This window comes from Musa acuminata, chromosome BXJ2-10 (assembly GCF_036884655.1).
Source record: "Musa acuminata AAA Group cultivar baxijiao chromosome BXJ2-10, Cavendish_Baxijiao_AAA, whole genome shotgun sequence".
In the NCBI taxonomy this organism is placed as follows: Eukaryota; Viridiplantae; Streptophyta; class Magnoliopsida; order Zingiberales; family Musaceae; genus Musa; species Musa acuminata.
In genome coordinates, this window is record NC_088347.1 from 19632528 (window position 1) to 19650307 (window position 17780).

General features: G+C 38.1%; 1 protein-coding gene across 1 annotated transcript; it reads left to right on the forward strand.

Moving 5' to 3' along the window:
- Window positions 1-1745: 1745 nt before the first annotated feature.
- On the forward strand, window positions 1746-4109 carry LOC104000011 (transcription factor bHLH112). The gene is made up of 7 exons (XM_009421937.3): window positions 1746-2210; window positions 2297-2825; window positions 2912-3022; window positions 3116-3181; window positions 3274-3339; window positions 3421-3471; window positions 3554-4109. Exons 1-7 carry the CDS (start codon window positions 1870-1872, stop codon window positions 3701-3703), a joined length of 1314 nt encoding a protein of 437 aa, XP_009420212.2. The 5' UTR covers window positions 1746-1869; the 3' UTR covers window positions 3704-4109.
- The last annotated feature ends 13671 nt before the right edge of the window (window positions 4110-17780 follow it).

The window sequence follows — 17780 nt, forward strand, 5'->3', positions numbered from 1 at the left end:
CTGCTAGAAACAAAACTTCGCTCAATCTTTGCAAACTTGAGGATAAAATGAGATCTTTAGAAGGAATCCTAGAACTAATTTTCCAGAAATAAAGAGAACAAAGAGAGAAGCAGTATGAGGGCTGTGAAGAACAACTTTCTGTCCACGAGTGTTGCAATGTTGCGTAGATCGCATGGACTCAACCAGACTGTGGCATTCTTAATGCCGAAAGGCTCTTTTAGATTAGAACAACTGACTTGGAAAAGCAAGATAGATCAAATTAATTGATCAACTCTTGGTTGAGTGTCTCCATCTGGAACAAATTTATCAGTCACAACTCGATTGCTGCTAGATAATATTACGACTTCAGGTTGGAGCTGCTCGCTGGATTCAATCGTCACAGCAGTTGACTTGTTGACCACAGTCTTGCATACCAAACAACGCAGATGTCAAAGCAGAATCTAACCCTCTCCGAGGATGAGATTACATGCCACCTCAAGTGGATGCCAACCTGAACTGCTTTAACGTACGTATCTAACGCTAATCATGACATGCTTTGACTTTTTCTTCTGTGGAGCGGATACTCGCTTTGACATTTGGCGTGACGAAGTTGAGCGCTTCTTCTGGTGTCGTCGAAGATGGTCTCGTGGAGACCGCGTTGACCCCTAGGTGGATCAAATATTTGACCTACACGAATTAAGCATTGACAAATGTCCAACTCTTGTGGTGTATTCTTATTGTTCTTTGTCCACATCTATACGTGGTACATGATGCGCGTGGGGTCAACTCCTCCACCTCGCACATACTGGTGGTAAATGATTCCGCTGCCATTATTGTAGAACTGAGGTGGCCACGTATACACTTCCCTACGCTGTAGCCGCGTATTCGCCTCTTCTAAAACGATCTTTTTCTAACCTTTCCACACAAACATACATCCGAAGTGAGATCGATCGGTTGCTCTTGTGCAAGATGAACAATTAAATCATCTTATAATTCGATATCGTAACAAGACGAATCGAACATGATTTGACCAACCACGCTCACGAAATCTAGGGGACGTGGCGGTCAAATCCTTTGTCGGTAACGTGTGCGGCGCAGGATACGACACGGGATTCGGGAGGCCATCGCTGTCGGCCTTTTGACTCCTGGACGCGTGCGCCGGCGTGGGTCCCACGTTGACCCCGCGGACGCAACCGCTGACGTTATCGCCTCCCGGCGATTGGCTCAGCAAAAGTGAGACGATCTGATAACCTCACGCCATATTTCTCACTCCTTTACGCATCGCGGTTGCTCCATTTGTCGATCCATAAAACTAGTGGAAGGATAAAGAGGGGTGTACGTATCGGAAACCAGAAGAATAAGGGGATGACCTGGATGGGCTAACAGCGGTTAGATCATAGAGGAGGAGGAGATGGTGTTTTACCACGGAACTATACACTCATGACATTCTGGATTACAGAGAATCTTCTGCTTGAAGAAGTTGGTGTACTCTCATGATGTGGAAGAAAGTAGGTTGAAAGTTGTGTGGCAGCGAACGCACCATGGTCAGAGATGACTGCGAGTCAACTGCTTATAGTTTTCATTTCAGCTCCAATTTTAGTGATGATAAATGGGTTTAATAACCTCAACATTTCGAGTTATTAGTCATGTTACACGGTTTGACCAACAGATGGTAAATTGCATTACTGAGAATGTAATCTCAGCCACTCTTATTCTGGCTCATACAACCCGTTCCACAAGCAGCACCAACTCTTTATATGAGTGGCAGGCAACACAATCCAATTACTTCTTCCCCATCATAGCATACCAAGCCTCGGAAGAACTACATACCGTGGCAAGCAGCAGCAGCACTTCCCAGGACGAGATAGTAGACCTGGAAAGGCGAGTTCCATGGCAGATCAGTTCCAAGCAGGCAGCTGTAGCAGTGGGACCTGGTGGAGCAGCGGCTTCAGCGGCGGCCCGACCATGTCCGCGTCGGCATCCTGCTCGACGGAGCTCACTAACGTCGCAGGGAGCTTCAACTGGGCGACCGCCAGCGACATGTTCGAGCCCAAGTCGAGATCATGTGATGAGTCGCCGGTGTCGATCTCGAACAGCTCCGTGACCTTCCAAGATATCCAGAACTCCCATGTTTCTGCTCCGGTGATCGCTGCACCGATGTTGGACAGCGTTTCACAGGCCATGGATTTCGGCCCGTCGTCTCCTACCGTCGAGTGGAGCCAATCTTTCTTGTAAGTGCGTTAATGGTCATGTATAGAGTTCATGCTTTGTTGCGCAGTTTGAGATGCTGAATCACATCAATGGAGTTCTTCTGTAGTAGCAGCAGCGGAAGAGGTCAAAACAGCTTCCATGCTTTACTCCAAGAAGACGTGATCTCTAGGCCATATGCTCAGCGAGATTGGGGGGTCGAATCCAATCAAACCCATATTCCCTTGAAGAACTTGAACCACTGTTCCTTACAAGATCACCATGTACTTCTGAGCTCCAGAATTAATAGCATCCCGCTCCTCTCAGCTTCCCATGGATTACCTTCAACGCTGTTGCAAGGCCACCTCGAGCCCGAGAGCAGACTTCAAGGCTCATTTAACGATGCGCGTACAATGAAGTATGAGTCTTCAGTCGACTGCCGCGAAGCGTCGAACGACTCGTTGCAGACTTCAGTAGGTAGATTGCCGCAGTTCATGAACGCTTCACCGCCGAAGCAGCAGCTGCAATTCTCCAACGACACTCCCTTTTGGAATCCTTCAGCAAGCAACGTAAACGAAGCACACTCAAATTTCCACCATGCGAAGCCTCCTCAACCATTCCACAACGAGAATTCAAGTCACAGCAAGCCTGTTGTCAAGGTCAGTGAGGAACTGTTTCTACCTTCTTCTGCAGGTTCTTGAAGTGATCATTTCACTAAATTGGTTCATGTTCTGCACGGATGTAGACTGCTTCAGGAGCTCGGGGCTCTTGCCCAACCTTGGAGAAGAGGAGTGACAGCGAGCCGGCGGCCAAGAAGCCAAGGACAGAGACCCCATCGCCATTGCCGACCTTCAAGGTAAAACCGAAGCTGATCAACGAGGCTTTGAGGTTCTATCTCGCCTTTACTTTCTAAACCTTTGGTGAGAGGATCAAATTATTATGCATCCAGGTGAGGAAGGAGAAGTTGGGAGACAGAATCACTGCACTCCAGCAACTGGTTTCGCCTTTTGGAAAGGTGAAGCTTTCCGTTCAGCTTTCGAACCGAGTTCCCCATCCTTTGTCAGCTTGATCTTTCCCTCTGTAACTTACTTGCACTCCTTTTCACAGACCGATACCGCATCAGTACTCCATGAGACCATCGAATACATCAAGTTCCTCCACGACCAAGTTCGCGTAAGTCTCTCCACCCTTTCTTTCAGGCAAACCGATAACCTATCCTCATCTCCAACCTCACACACATCAAACGTGCTTCAGGTTTTAAGTGCTCCATATTTAAAGAAAGATCATCAAACGCAGCAAACAAAGGTGACTAAACTTCACATTGATGAACTCCTGCTCTCTCTTCTTTCTAGGTCACAATCTTAAGAGCTTATGAACTGGCTTGCAGGCTTCGGACAAACCAAAGGATTGCGAAGGGCGAAACCTAAACCTTAGAAGTCGAGGGCTGTGCCTTATTCCGATCTCGAGCACATTTGCTGTTGCTAACGAGATCCCTACTGATTGCTGGACACCTACCTTTATAGGAACCTTTAGGTAGACAAAACATTCCTTCAACGACGGGCAGGTAGGGAAGAACTTGCAGTAGAGAGAGAGAGAGAGAGAGAGTAAAGAGGAAGGAAAGAAAACTGGTGGTGACCCAACGAAGACGGTATTTTGGAGATGATGTGAGGCAGGACTTGGGAGAACAGCTTTGGGAGGGAATAATTCCTAGTAGTATTGAAGTGGAAGGTGGCTCAGCGAATGGGAACAGGGAACAGGGAACAGGTGGTGGAATATGGCAGGGAATGCAGGAATTAGTTTAGAAGCGTGTGGTCACTGTTGTTAGATACCCAAGTTTGGTGTGGTGTGTGTGTGTTGGATAAGTTGGCACCACTTCTTTCTCTCTTTTCTAACATAAAAATTGCTGTCATAAAATCTATCAGAAGCAGCAACTTTTTCCTGCCTATTTATTTGAATTTGGATGTGGAAGTGGAAGTCAGACCGTATGGCCATATATATATATATATATATCTCACGATTGACTATTTACTATATAGTACTCAATGTTCATACAATAAATCCATAATCTCGATAACTAAAACATTTGAAAGCAATACTGTTTGCAACTTGATGATGTGGACCTGGTATGGCTTGGTCCAATTCCGAAGGCACAAAGTCATCTAGGTGGCTTTTGGGAGGAAGACAGAGCAGTGAGAGGGAGGCCGAGGTTGAAGAAGATGGTTCACGAGAGATTGATGCCAAGCCTTTCGAGATGTCCTGATGTGGAAGCAGGTTTGATATTTCTCGGGATTGTTAGGAAACCTTAGACAGAAAAACAAAATATGTTTCCAAAAAATATGTTTCTCGGGATTGGTGCACGAAAAATCGTAAAACTAAAAACAACGTAATACGTGTGAGATGATTTACTTAGGAGAGATCGTATATTTTCGAAATAACAGATCCAAGCCTATGGATGAAGGAGGTCATATGTCATTCTCTCTAGTGGTGATCTACACAACATATGACATAACGATGCTCCTCTTTTGCAATGTGATATTTCCTCTCCTTTATACTGTTAGGATCAAGTCGGCACTAAGAGAGGAGGGTGAATTAGTCCAATGATAAAATCATATCGAGTCATCCTATGTATGATAAATTTTGCTTCCTTTGCAAGTTAGCAAATTATGTTTCTTGAGATAGCACTTTGGCTTTTCTTGAGATTGCAAGCTAGCAATTCTTGGTGATGTTCAAGATAGCAAGTTTTTTCTTCTCTTTTAAGAAGTGTAAGCTGATAATTTTGCTTCCTAGCAAGTTTTTTATTTTATAATTTGGAAACTAACAAATTTAGTAAGTTTTACATCATACAAGCAAATAAATTTTACTCCACATTTGTCATTGTCAAATAGAAGGGAAGAATATAATTTTAAAATATAAAGTATTATTCTTTATTCAATATATTTGTGCATCATTATAGTTTCAAATTAAAACATACATAATTTCAAAACCTTAAATATCATCCTTACTTCATACATGATACCAAAAATAAATCAATTATCATTATAGGCATATCATACATGATACTGAAGCATTCATGATACATCGGTTTGGGCTAACATTCATGATACTAAGACATTAAAATTTTAAAGTATTTATCTCTTTATGAATTAAATCAATATTTTGATCATGATACCAAACATTCATCGTTTATTTTCTCCCATTTTGATCAACAATGCGAGTGTAGAAGTTAAGCAAAAACTTTGCATGAAAAATAAGAAGTTAGCATTTTTGCTTAAGAGCTTTTTGGTTCTTCTTAAGATGTGTAAGTTTTTTTCTTCCTTTGTCATTAAACGATAAGAAGAAGAGGAAGAAGAGTAAGAGAGAAATTCATTCTTAAAAAAAAATCAAGAACCAAATTCATGAAAGGATTTGAACCAAGTCAAATCCATAATAAATGAGTTTCATTGAATCAAGCTTCTATTTTAGCAAAGAGAAAGGATTCATTAAAAGGTTTAAGATGTCTATACAAAATCAAATCCCTATTTTTGTGAATGATTATCACGTACTAAAAGTCCATGAATAAAAATTCTTCTTTCGTGAGAAGAGTGAGGAAGAATTCATGGGAAGTGATAATTAAATAAAGGATAAAAAATCCATGAATAAAACTTCATAAATCAAATCCATTTTCTTGTAAATAGAAGGAAGAAGGATTTAAAAGACTTAATTAAGTCACTAATCCAAAAATCCATGAATCAAGGCTCTTCTTTTGTGAATAGAAAGATGATCTTGATTTAAAAAAATTTCAAGTTATGAAGAACCAAGAAATCTGAAAAAGGAATTCATGCATTTGGAAGATTTAGTATGCCTAATTCTCTTCTAATAAAATCAAACTATTCCTCATTCAATTTAAATTGTCAAATCATCAAAATCACTTTCATAGTTCATGAGATTTATAAAATAACATAAATATATTTATTAATTTCTTTTTAAAAAATTGATAAGATAGAGAAAAAGAAATTTTCAAGAAAAATGCTTTTCTCTTTTTAGTTGTTTCAATTTAAGTGATTTAATTTCTTACAAGCATGCCCATGTTTTTATGCCAAATCAAAACATCGTTTAAAATCAAAAAATAATTTTCATCATCAAAGTCATCATGACAAAAAGTATAACAAATTAAATATAAGGCTTCTTTAAATAAAAGATTTGATTTATCACTTTAATTCTAATAATAATATATTTTTCGTTTTAGGTGTTTCATTTTATATGATTTATTTCACACGAGCATGCCTTTGTCTTTTATACCAAATCAAAAATATGCATCATTGTTTAAAAGTAAAGTTCATCATAACAATGATCATCATGCATAATTTCGAAATATAAACTCATTAAGTATGATTTCAAATCATCATTATATTATTTCATCAAGCATGATTTCATAAAGCATCTTTAATCAAAATCATTTTGTTTGTTATAGTAATGTATTTTCCTTCTTTGCATCAATGATTCAATCATATTATGAGATATACAAATCATAAATACAAAGAAATTATGTCATGAAAGATATAAGATCAAAAGTGTAACACATAATTCCAAAACATAATATTTCAAATCATTATGCATCATCAAATCATCAAGTATGATTTCATTAAACAAAATATTTTTAAACAAAATCGAAAAGCAATATGGAAATCATTAAGATACACATTACTGCTTCTTAAAAACATATATAAAATTAATCTTATTATATGTATAAGCATTAGATCTAACATTTTATTTCTTTATTATAAAATATATAATTTTTATGATCATTTTCAAAATCACTAGAAAGATAAGCATGATCTCAAATTTTTTTTATTTTTTTAATAATTTATATATAATTTTTCTAAACTAATTTAAAAATAATTTATGAAATGTATCAAGTAATTTCAAAATAAAGTAAAGGGGTTTTGGTTGCCTCGTTATCGAAAGCCACTAAGGCATAGTTCACCACTTTCTCTTCATTAGTTTGCTTTTCGTTTTCAGATGCACTCATTTCATCCCAAGTCCTATTGAGTGCTTTTTTATTTTTTGATAGTTTTTTCTTTTTAAGTTCATATTTATTCTTAGTTTTATGTTTTAAGAAATTTTTAAGCTTTATTGTGAGAAGTTCAAGTTCATTATCAGTTGAGCTTTCGCTCGAGTGATCTTCTTTTGTTCTATGTGCCAAATCCTTCTTGTTCTTTGGAAGATAGTTCTTATGTTCGTTTTGTGCGATACAACTCATTTCATAGGTCATTAAAGACCCAATAAGTTCTTCAAGTGGAAAATAGTTCAAATCCCTAACATGTTGAATGACCATTACTTTAGGGTCTCAACTCTTTTGGAAGGGATCTCAATATTTTGTTACTGAGTTTAAAGTTAGAAAAACTTTTACCAAGTGCTTTTAAACTATTGACGACATCCGTAAACCGGGTGTACATGTCTCTAATGGTCTCACTTGGTTTCATCCGAAACAATTCAAAATCATGCATAAAAAATTAATTTTTAAATCTTTAACTTTACTAATGCATTCATGTGTGATTTCAAGTGTATGTCAAATGTTAAAAGCATTTCATAAATAGAGCATTTATAACTCTAGCATTTAAAGAAAAAATTTTCTTCTCCAAATTATTCAATTCATTCATTGGATTAGAAGACTTTTGAAAATCACTTTCAATAATATTCCATAAATTTAAATCCAAATAAAGCAAAAAAACTCTCATTCGAGTTTTCCAATATGTGTAGTCCGTCCCATTGAATATAGGAGGCCGAATGGTATAAAGTCTCTCTTGAAATCCAAAAAGAGCTATTTCTCTTGGTTATTAAACCAAACAAGAAAAGACATGGCTCTAATACAAACTATTAGGATCGAGTCAGCACTAAGAGAGGGGGGTGAATTAGTGTAGTGATAAAATCATGTTGATTTAAAAAATTTCGTTCGATGAAAATGTATTAGAAAAGAGTTTAACTTGAAAGCATACGGAAGCGTAGTAAATGTAAGAATTTAGTTTATAATATAAGGAAATAGTACGAAGGAAATATAAACCAAATTTTTATAGTGGTTCGGTCATCATGACCTACATCAACTCCCGATTCCTCTTCCGTTGAGGCTATTGGCATCCACTAACGATCTTCTTTTAACGGTCGAAGATCAACTACCCTTTTATACCCCTTTTCTCCTTTTTATAGGTTTAGGAGACAACCTTTTACAACCCTCTTTCTTAAGTTATTCCTCACACACTTCTCTTAGAACTCTCTCTAAGCTTTAGGAGGAGGGAACTCAACTTTCGAATAGGGTTTACAACCTTAGAATCATAAAGTTTTGCTCAACTTTCTTACTGTTCCATACAGAAATAGCTGGGTATTTATAAATCCTAATTAGCTTAAAATATGGAGCAGAAAAAGGTCTCATCCTAGGTTTCTCGAGTTCTGGGCGATACCATCGCTTGTGCTATACCGACATTGGGTGGTACCACTGCTTGGGAGACTATGTATGGGCGATACTATCGCCTGATAGTCTCGGAGACTGAATCTGGGTGGTACCACCGCCTGACATATTCTTAGAGATTGTGCCACCGATGGTTCCATCTGTTGGGTCACTGTTTGGGCCTTTCACTTAGCCTAACACAGCCCAAACTTAGGCCCGATTGGCCCCTAATCGAGTTAGCCCAATACCAATCCAATTATGCCTAAAACCTACTTCGATCTAAACAATTATTACAAAGCTAATCAAATGTTGTTCGGCATGTCATTGGTTCATCGACGCCTCGTCCAATTCTTCGACGCATCGTCCTCGCTTGCGACCTATTGCCCAATCGATCAATTGACCTCTGCAACTCTAATTTCCTTGGCGTAATTTCTATGCTTCTTGACCTAATGCCCGAACCCATGGCCTGAAGCCTTCTACCGATACGTCGACCGATCCTCCAGCTCAACGTCCAATTTTCTAATATGTTCTACTCTGGACCAACATGATTCTTCCTACTTTTAATTGTCTCTCCCTGATTGAAGCTTCTTATGTCACTCAAAATGTAGATCAGATCATAAACACTATAAATTGGTTTCATTATCAAAATATGAGATTCAATAAATTGGACATCGGGTTGGAGGATTAGTTGACATACCAATAAAAGGACTTCATGCCGTGAGTTCGGGCATTGGGTTAAAGGATTAGATATTGCACCAAGAATATCACAAGTTGCGGGAGACAACATGTTGATTGGGCAATACGCCAGAAGAACCAATGGCATGTCGGACAACATATGATTTGTGGTTTGTAATAATTTGTCTAGATCAAGTTAGTTTAGGTCTAATTGAGTTAATATTGGGGTGAAATAATGCCAACTTAATTAGGGGCCAATTGGGCCTGAATCGGGGTTGAATTAGGCATGTTGTCTGACTCATTCAGTGATTTGTAGTAGGGTCTGACGATGGTACCACCAAATATAGTCTTCAAGACTATGTTAGACGGTGGTACCACTAGTACCCCGAAGACCTGGGATGAGACCCTTTTTGACTCTAAATTTGAATTTATTTAAGACTTATAAATACTTCACTCATCCCTGCTTAGTAAATATAAGAATTGAGAACATAAATTGAGGAAAACACTGTTGCAATCTTGAGAGTTCCTCTCCTCTTCTCTAAGAGTATAATTTTTGTTTAAGGAAGGGTTGAGTGATTATAAATGTTATCTCCTAAATCTGTGAAAAGGAGAAAAGGATTGTAAATGGGTAATTAGTCTTTGCCCATTGAAAGATTGTTAGTGGATACTGATGGCCTCAACGGAAGAGGAATCGAGAGCGGACATAGGTTACGACGATCAAATCATTATAAATCCTATGTGTACTCAATTTACATTTTTATTTTACTTTTTATTCTCATATTACAAACTAATTTACTTGCTTACTACTTTTACTATGCTTACAAATGCGCTTACAAGTTAAACTCAAGTTAAACTCAATTTTTCGATACGAGTTTTATCGAATGATATTTTCAAATTGACGTAATTTTTTGTAAGCACTAATTCATCCCCATCTTAGTGCTGATTTTGGTCCTAACAGTTGGTATCAGAGTCATGTTTCTCTCTATTTGGTTTTAGACTCAAGAGAGATAGTTTTTTCTGGCTTTTAAAAGAGTCACTATATTATTCATCCTCCTATGTTCAATGAGACAAACTACACTAATTAGAAAACTCGAATAAGGATTTTCTTGCTTTCTATGAATTTTATTTTATGAAATATCATTGAAAATAGTTTTGAAAAGTCTTCCAAACCAATGAACGAATGGAATGATTCGAAGAGGAAGACTTTTTTTTTTTAACGCTAAAGATATGAATGTTTTATTTTACACTTATATCAAAATGAATTTAATCATATTTCAATTTATGAAACTGCACATGACTTTTGGCACACACTTGAAATGACACGTGAAGGCACAAGTAGAGTTAAAGATTTTAAAATTAATCTTTTGATACATGATTTTGAACTATTTCAAACGAAGCAAAGCGAAACTATTATTGACATATACACTCATTTTATGAATATCATCAATAGCTTAAAAGCTCTTGACAAATGTTTTTTGAATCTTAAACTTGCTAATAAAATTTTATGATCGCTTTCTACAAATTGGGATTCGAAAGTAACTACAATACAAGAGGCAAAAGACCTAAATAACTTTCCACTGGAAGAACTTATTAGGTCTTTAATGACATATGAAATGACTTATATTGAACATAATGAACATGAGAACTACCTTCCAATAAATATGAAAGATTTGACACTTCGAACAAAAGAAGACTACTCGAGCGAAAACTCAAGTGATGATGACTTTGAACTCCTCACAAGTAAATTTAAAATATTCATAAAACAAGAATCAAAAAATAAAAATAAACTTAAAAAGAAGAAGCTGTCAAAGACGAAAAAAGTACTCAAGGTGATTTGGGACGAATCGAGTGCATCCGAAGATGAAGTGACAAACTATGCCTTGATAGCTCTCGACGATGAGGTAAATGACTCAACCGAAACTCCTTTACCTTACAATGAATTGCTTGATGCTTTCCATAATTTATTTGATAAATTTAAATTAGTTGGTAAACATATAAATTGATAAAAAAAAGATTATACTTCTCTTTCTAATGAATTAAAAAATTAAAAAATAAGTATGATAATTGTATGTTAAGCTCTTGCACTAAATGTGATGAGTTAGATTCATACAAAATGAAAATTTTGCTATTACAATAAACTTTAGAAAAAATTAAAATTGGTAGCAAATCTTTAAACATAATTCTTGCCAATAAGAGTTATGTTTGTAGGAAGGAAGGAATTGACTATGTGAGTAATTATACTCAATAAAAGCTAACTACTTTTATTAAGGGACCCATATTGCATGTTACCCCTAACGTTAAGTATAATTTTTATGGTAGATGTGGTCATTTTACTTTTAAATATTTATTTAAAAAGTATGACTCATATAAATTAGTTTGGGTTCCTAAAGAAATCATGAATATCTTAATGCCAAAAAATAGAATAGATAGATCTAATCACGAGGGATCCAAAGCTAAATGGGTACCTAGAACAAACCCACCTTTTTTATAGACATCTCTAAAATTGAAAGCTAGGAGTAAAATGAGATTTTGATAGTAGATGCTTAAGGTTTATGACCGGAGATCTAAAATATTTCATAAAAGCTAACTAGCCAAAACAATAAATGAAAGATCATTAGAATTAGAACTATCAGTAACAAAATAATTTTAATTAAAGATGCTTTATGTTCAATGAAATCATGTTTGATGATTTAATGATATAATGATGATTTAAAATCTTATATTTTGGAATTATGTGTTACACTTATGATCATATTGATTTTTGTGATTTATGCTTATTGATCTTGATGATTTTTTTATGATTTTCTAGCTTTCATTTTAATCAATGATGCATCGATTTAGTATATAAAACAAAGACATGCTTTTATGAAATCAATCATTGAAATTGAAATAAAAAAATGGGAATGTATTTTTCTTGAAAATTTCTCAATCCATATCTTATCGAGTTTTCAAAAAGGGATTAATGAATCTATTTGTATCATTTTTTTAATGAATCTCTTGGACTATGAAAATGATTTTCATGATTTTATTATTTGAATCTAAATGAGATTTTTTTCCAATCAAATCATGAACCTTCTCTTGATTTCTTAACTTGAGATATCTTATGTGAATCAAGATCTCTTCTTTGTTCTTCTGTTTCTTTTTACCATTTACTAAAGAGGAGAATTATCCATATGAATCATAGTTTTTCTTGATTTCTTATAATCTTAACTTGAGAATTTTTTTTATGAATCAAAATCTCTTCTTTGTTCTCCTATATTTCTTTTTACCATTTACTAAAGAGGAGAATTATCCATATGAATCATAGTTTTTCTTGATTTCTCATAATCTTAACTTGAGAATTTTTTTTATGAATCAAGATCATTTACTATGATTCTTTCTTTTTATTATTTGACTTATAAATACATCATGATATGTCACTTGACTTCTTGATGTATACAATTTTTTTTTGCACAGCTCCTTTATATCTATGGTTGTATACCTTTTGTCATGATTTAAAACTTCATGTAAAGAGAAAAGAATTATAACATTATATTCTTCTCTTCTATTTGACAATGACAAAGGGGTGGTTAAACTTGCTAGCTTCCTCATCTAGAAAGGAAGCAAAGATTGTAAACTTGCACATCGCAAAGAGAGGCAAAACTTGCTAACTTGCTCATCTCAAAAGAGAAGCAAGAAGTGCTATCTTGCAAATCTCAAGATAAGCAAAACTTGCACATCTCAAGAGAGGCAATACTCATGATGCATATTCTAACTTGCACATCTTAAAAAACTTGCTAGCTTGTATGTTCTAAAATAATGTAAACCTTGCTATTTACTATCTTGCATTCTTTTTAAAAAATTTGCAAGCTTGAACATCATAAAGAAAAGCAAACATGCTAAACTTGCATATCTCTAAAATTTGCTAGCTTGCATGTTCTAAAATGATACAAAACTTACTATCTTACTAACTTGCATATTTTAAAAATTTTCTAGTTGTATTTTTCTTCTTTTTGTTGATGACAAAGGGAGAGAAGTTATGATGATTATATAAGATTATGAATGGAATACTTATGATATTATGATAATACATACAATAAGAAGTTATGATGATCATACATGGTAAGATGTAATATACTTTGATATTTTAATACCATGATAATTTGAAATATATATGAAGATTTGGAATGATGCATACAATACTCATGATTTTATGATGTATGCAATAATGTGAAAGTCAATGGTTATTATTTTTAGAAATGATAACTTATTTCAATATGACATACTGATAAAAGGAGTTTAGTTTAAACTCCGTCATCAATTGATTGTCATCATAAAAAAGAGGAAGATTGTTGAATCTCGAATTTTGATAATGAAATCAATTGATAAGTTTGTGATCTAATCTGTGTTCTGAGTGATGTACGACTAGCTTCGATCAAGTAGAGATAAATTGATTGAAGTAGGAGGAATTAGATGTTGGGCCGGAGTTTAACATGTCAGGAGATTGGATGTCGAGACAGAGGATCGGTCGACGTGCCAACAGAAGGACTTTCAAGAGATTCAAAATGAAATAAATATGTGGAGGGGGATCTTTACAAATTTCATACCTTTCTTAGAAAGAACTCTAAACTCTAAGAGGTGGAGGGGAACACTCAACACATTTCAAGCTTTTTCAACTCTTTTTCGTCGAGGATTCTTTCCCCCTTTCTACCCAATTCTTGCTATTCTATGTAGGAACAACTGGGGTATTTATAGACCCCAAATAACTTCAAAAATAAAGCCAAAAAAGGTCTCATCTTGGGTTTCCCGAGTCTTGACAGTACCACCACCTGCAGCACTGACATTGGGCAATACCACCGCTCAGTTTGACGGTACTACCGAGTAATATAGTTTGGGAGATTATGTCTGGGTGATACCACCACCCAGTCTACCGGTACCACCACCTGATATAGACTTGAAGATTATGTTTGGGTGGTACCACTATTTGAGACAATCTTAAAGATTATATTTGGGCGGTACCACTGCTAGACCTTGCTATAGGACACTGAATAAGCCCAACAATAGGCCCAATTCAGTTTTGATTCAGGCCTAATTGGCCCCTAATTGAGTTGGTATTGTTTCATCCTAATACTGACTCAATTAGACCTAAACTAACTTGATCTAGATAAATTATTACAAGCATGAATCCTATGTTATCCGACATGTCATTGGTTCATTCGGCGCTTCATACGATCCTTCGGCGCATCATCCTCTCTTTTGGCATATTGCCCAATCAGCATATTGTCTTCCTGTAACATCTGATCTCCTTGGCGCAATGTCCGATCTTCTTGGCTCGATGCTCGAACTCATGGCACGAAGCCTTCTGGCGACATGTTGACCGATCCTTCGGCTCGACGTCCAATCTTCTAACATAATCACTCCGGCTTAACATCTAATTCCTCCTGCTTTAATTAATTTGCCTCTCCTTGATCGAAGCTAGTCCTGGATCACTCAAAACGTAGATTAGATCACAAACTCATCGATTAATTTCATCATCAAAATCTGAGATTCAATATGATCTCTCCTAAGTGAGAACTGCTAGTCATAGGTGCCCAGCAAGCCAATCACGTGAGTGATGGCACGTGTGACTTGATACAGAATCTTTTTGCTTATTATATTTTGGCATATATCACTTTATAACTATTGCATAAATGCATACATATATTGTGATGTCCTTGGATTTGTGCAATGGGAATCGGATCGTGATGAGATCACGATAATGAGATCGATTCACCTTTAAACACATATCCTAAATAATCCCGGTCATAGGTTACTCGAGAGGGACATCGTGATAACCGGATAGACTGGTGTGCTGTATACCCGTTCATATGATGGATGCAGCTGATCTCATAGCTGCTCGTGTAGGGACACTAGGGATACAGTACAAGTGCTCATTGGAGAATGAGTTCACTGATTGATCCGCTTACGGAATGCTGGATGGTTGATGATGCCTTATTGTCAGACAACGATTCCGTAGTCCTAGTGGTGTATCTGGTTCTTAGACTTGAGACACCAAGGATGTCCTGTATGAGTGCTCCACTCTTTGATACCAGACTTATAGGTTTGGCTGTTCCCAGATCTAGTACAGCTGGTCATTGGGAGTGGTAGTCGACCTTACGAGGGCTATTGAGTGTCGACAGAGGATCATCCACTCTCGGCATTATGAGAGGAATATCCCATGTGTTCTTGCTCAGACAAATCCCTGGCCAGGGTCATTCGGGTTGAGAGAGAAAGAGTTCTCCGGGAGAATCCGATTAGAGCGAGACTCGAGTAGAAACCGTATGGGTCTGACAGCACCATGCTCGATATACGGTCTCTGGGATATTAGATGGATGAGGGACTATAGGTACATGGTAACTGAGGACAAACATGTCCAATGGATTGGATTCCCCTGTATCGTCTGGGGACTACGGCGTAGTGGCCTAGTACTTCCGTAGTCGATGAGTCGAGTGAATTATTACAGAGATAATAATTCACTCAGTCAGAAGGAGTTCTGACAGGTATGACTCACGGCCAGCTCGATATTGGGCCTAGAGGGTCACACACATATGGTAGGCATTGCGATGAGTAGAGGTTCGGATATGAGATATCCGACGGAGCCCTTGTCTTATTGGATGCAGATCCAATACCCACTAGGGAAGGACCTATTAGGGTTTGACACGGGATCTTTATAAATAGGAGGGATTCACAGCCTCATAGGCTAGAGTCTTTGCTTGCCCTTCCTATTCTCCTCTCCCTCTCCACCTCAGAGTAGGCCTGGAGTTTTGAGGAGCGTCGTCGCAACCCTGCTGTGTGGATCACCGCTAGAGAGGAGGACGCTTGACCTCCTTCACCCTCTCCTAAGGATCTACAAGGAAACAGGGATATACGATCTCCCTAGGTAACACAATCTCTATACGCAGTTTTTTGTGTTTTTGCGGATTTTGCGCACCAATCTTCGCACGACGATGAACAACTTTTTGGGAATCGGGGATTTTTGTTTTCTTGTTCTTCCGGCGCATGCGCAAGCGCTGTGCCTGCAGCAGCCGGCCGGCGGTCTGCTTGCAGCAGGCTTGCTGCTGGCGGGGCTGGCAACCCACGGGCAGAGGCGCCGCAGGGAAGCGGCGCCTGCCGCCGAAAGGAAGCGGCGCCTGCCGCCGCTGCTCCCGCGAGCGAAACCCCCCCCACAGGGGCGGCCGCCCGGCGGTACAGCACCGTCTGCGGAGGCAGCGACGCCCGAAGGGGGCGCCCACCCGCAGCGGCATCGCCGCCAGCGGGCGTGCCGCCTGCAGGCGAGGGCAGTGCCCTCGCCCCGCCGCACAGGCCGCCGCCGGCAAGGTGGCGGCGGCGGCAGCAGCAAAAAGGGCAAAGGGTATTAGGGTTTTCTGGGCAAAAGACAGTTTTGCCCCTCGGAATTTGAGAAATTCCAGTTTCTGTCTTTTGTCCAAATTACGAAAATACCCTTAGGAATTGAGAAATTCCCTATATATCCCTGATTTCAGAAAATATTAATTAATTAAAAGGTTTAGTTGATTATTATTTTTATTATTATCTAGTAGTCCTACATGATGATGATTATTTATACATGTGATGTATGATGTGTGGACGGATGATCATGGACCGAGTGATGTGTGTACTTGTGATTATTATTATTGAGGTCTGCGAACCTCCATTATATTTCTCGTTTATTGTCGGGCCTGCGTGCCTATGATTAAGTTGTAATCACATGAGGAGGCACAGCGGGAGCGTGGATGCCATAGCGGGACCCACGAGACGGACGATCGTGATGCATGGAGATGCATCAAGATGTCGACGGAACCGACGAGGACGAGATGGACGATCACAAGGCATGGAGATGCACCGTTGCACACATAGATCTTGATGTGAGTGATTAGGCCTACTGGCTCGGGCCTAATCATATTAGGTTGTGGTCCATGATCATCTGGTGTGATTGCTTATACACATACTAGATATGTATATATATTTGCATGCGATGTAGATATATATTAAATATGCATATGTGTGACATGTCATATTAGGAGACCTAATCATAGAAACATCTCTCGATAATATTAAGTCGGTAAACGTGAGGCAATTAGATTGACCCACGTGGCCTTCCATCGTTATGAGTAGGAACCGAATCCCGGTGTAGGTTGAGTTGGTCGAGTCCCTCGAGACTCACCTATATCGCGATTCGCTATCTTGCTTACGACATAGAGATGTCACCGGTGACCTGAGGGCATGATATGCTTGGTCGAGTCCCTCGAGGGTATATCATCAAATCAGACTCATCTTGTAACGAAGGTGTTGACTTAACCGAGCATCATGGTTGGTCGAGTCCCTCGAGGCCATGGTGATTCGGAGGCCGAACAGGACGGGAATCACAAGGAGTTGTGATCGGCAAGAGTTGTCTACCTTTTAGGCTTAGTGTGATTGGTCGAGTCCCTCGAGGTTACACTAAGACGCTGATTGGATCCTGATCCCCACTAGAAGTCTGCCGGAGACTTCCGTTTCACGTGTT

Bases quoted from the DNA above. Each gene is read 5' to 3' on its own strand.
- LOC104000011 (XM_009421937.3), top strand. From the start codon at position 1,870: ATGGCAGATCAGTTCCAAGCAGGCAGCTGTAGCAGTGGGACCTGGTGG. The intron at 3,023-3,115 runs GTAAAACCGAAG...TTATGCATCCAG, and splicing joins CGCCATTGCCGACCTTCAAG to GTGAGGAAGGAGAAGTTGGG. The intron at 3,340-3,420 runs GTAAGTCTCTCC...AACGTGCTTCAG, and splicing joins TCCTCCACGACCAAGTTCGC to GTTTTAAGTGCTCCATATTT.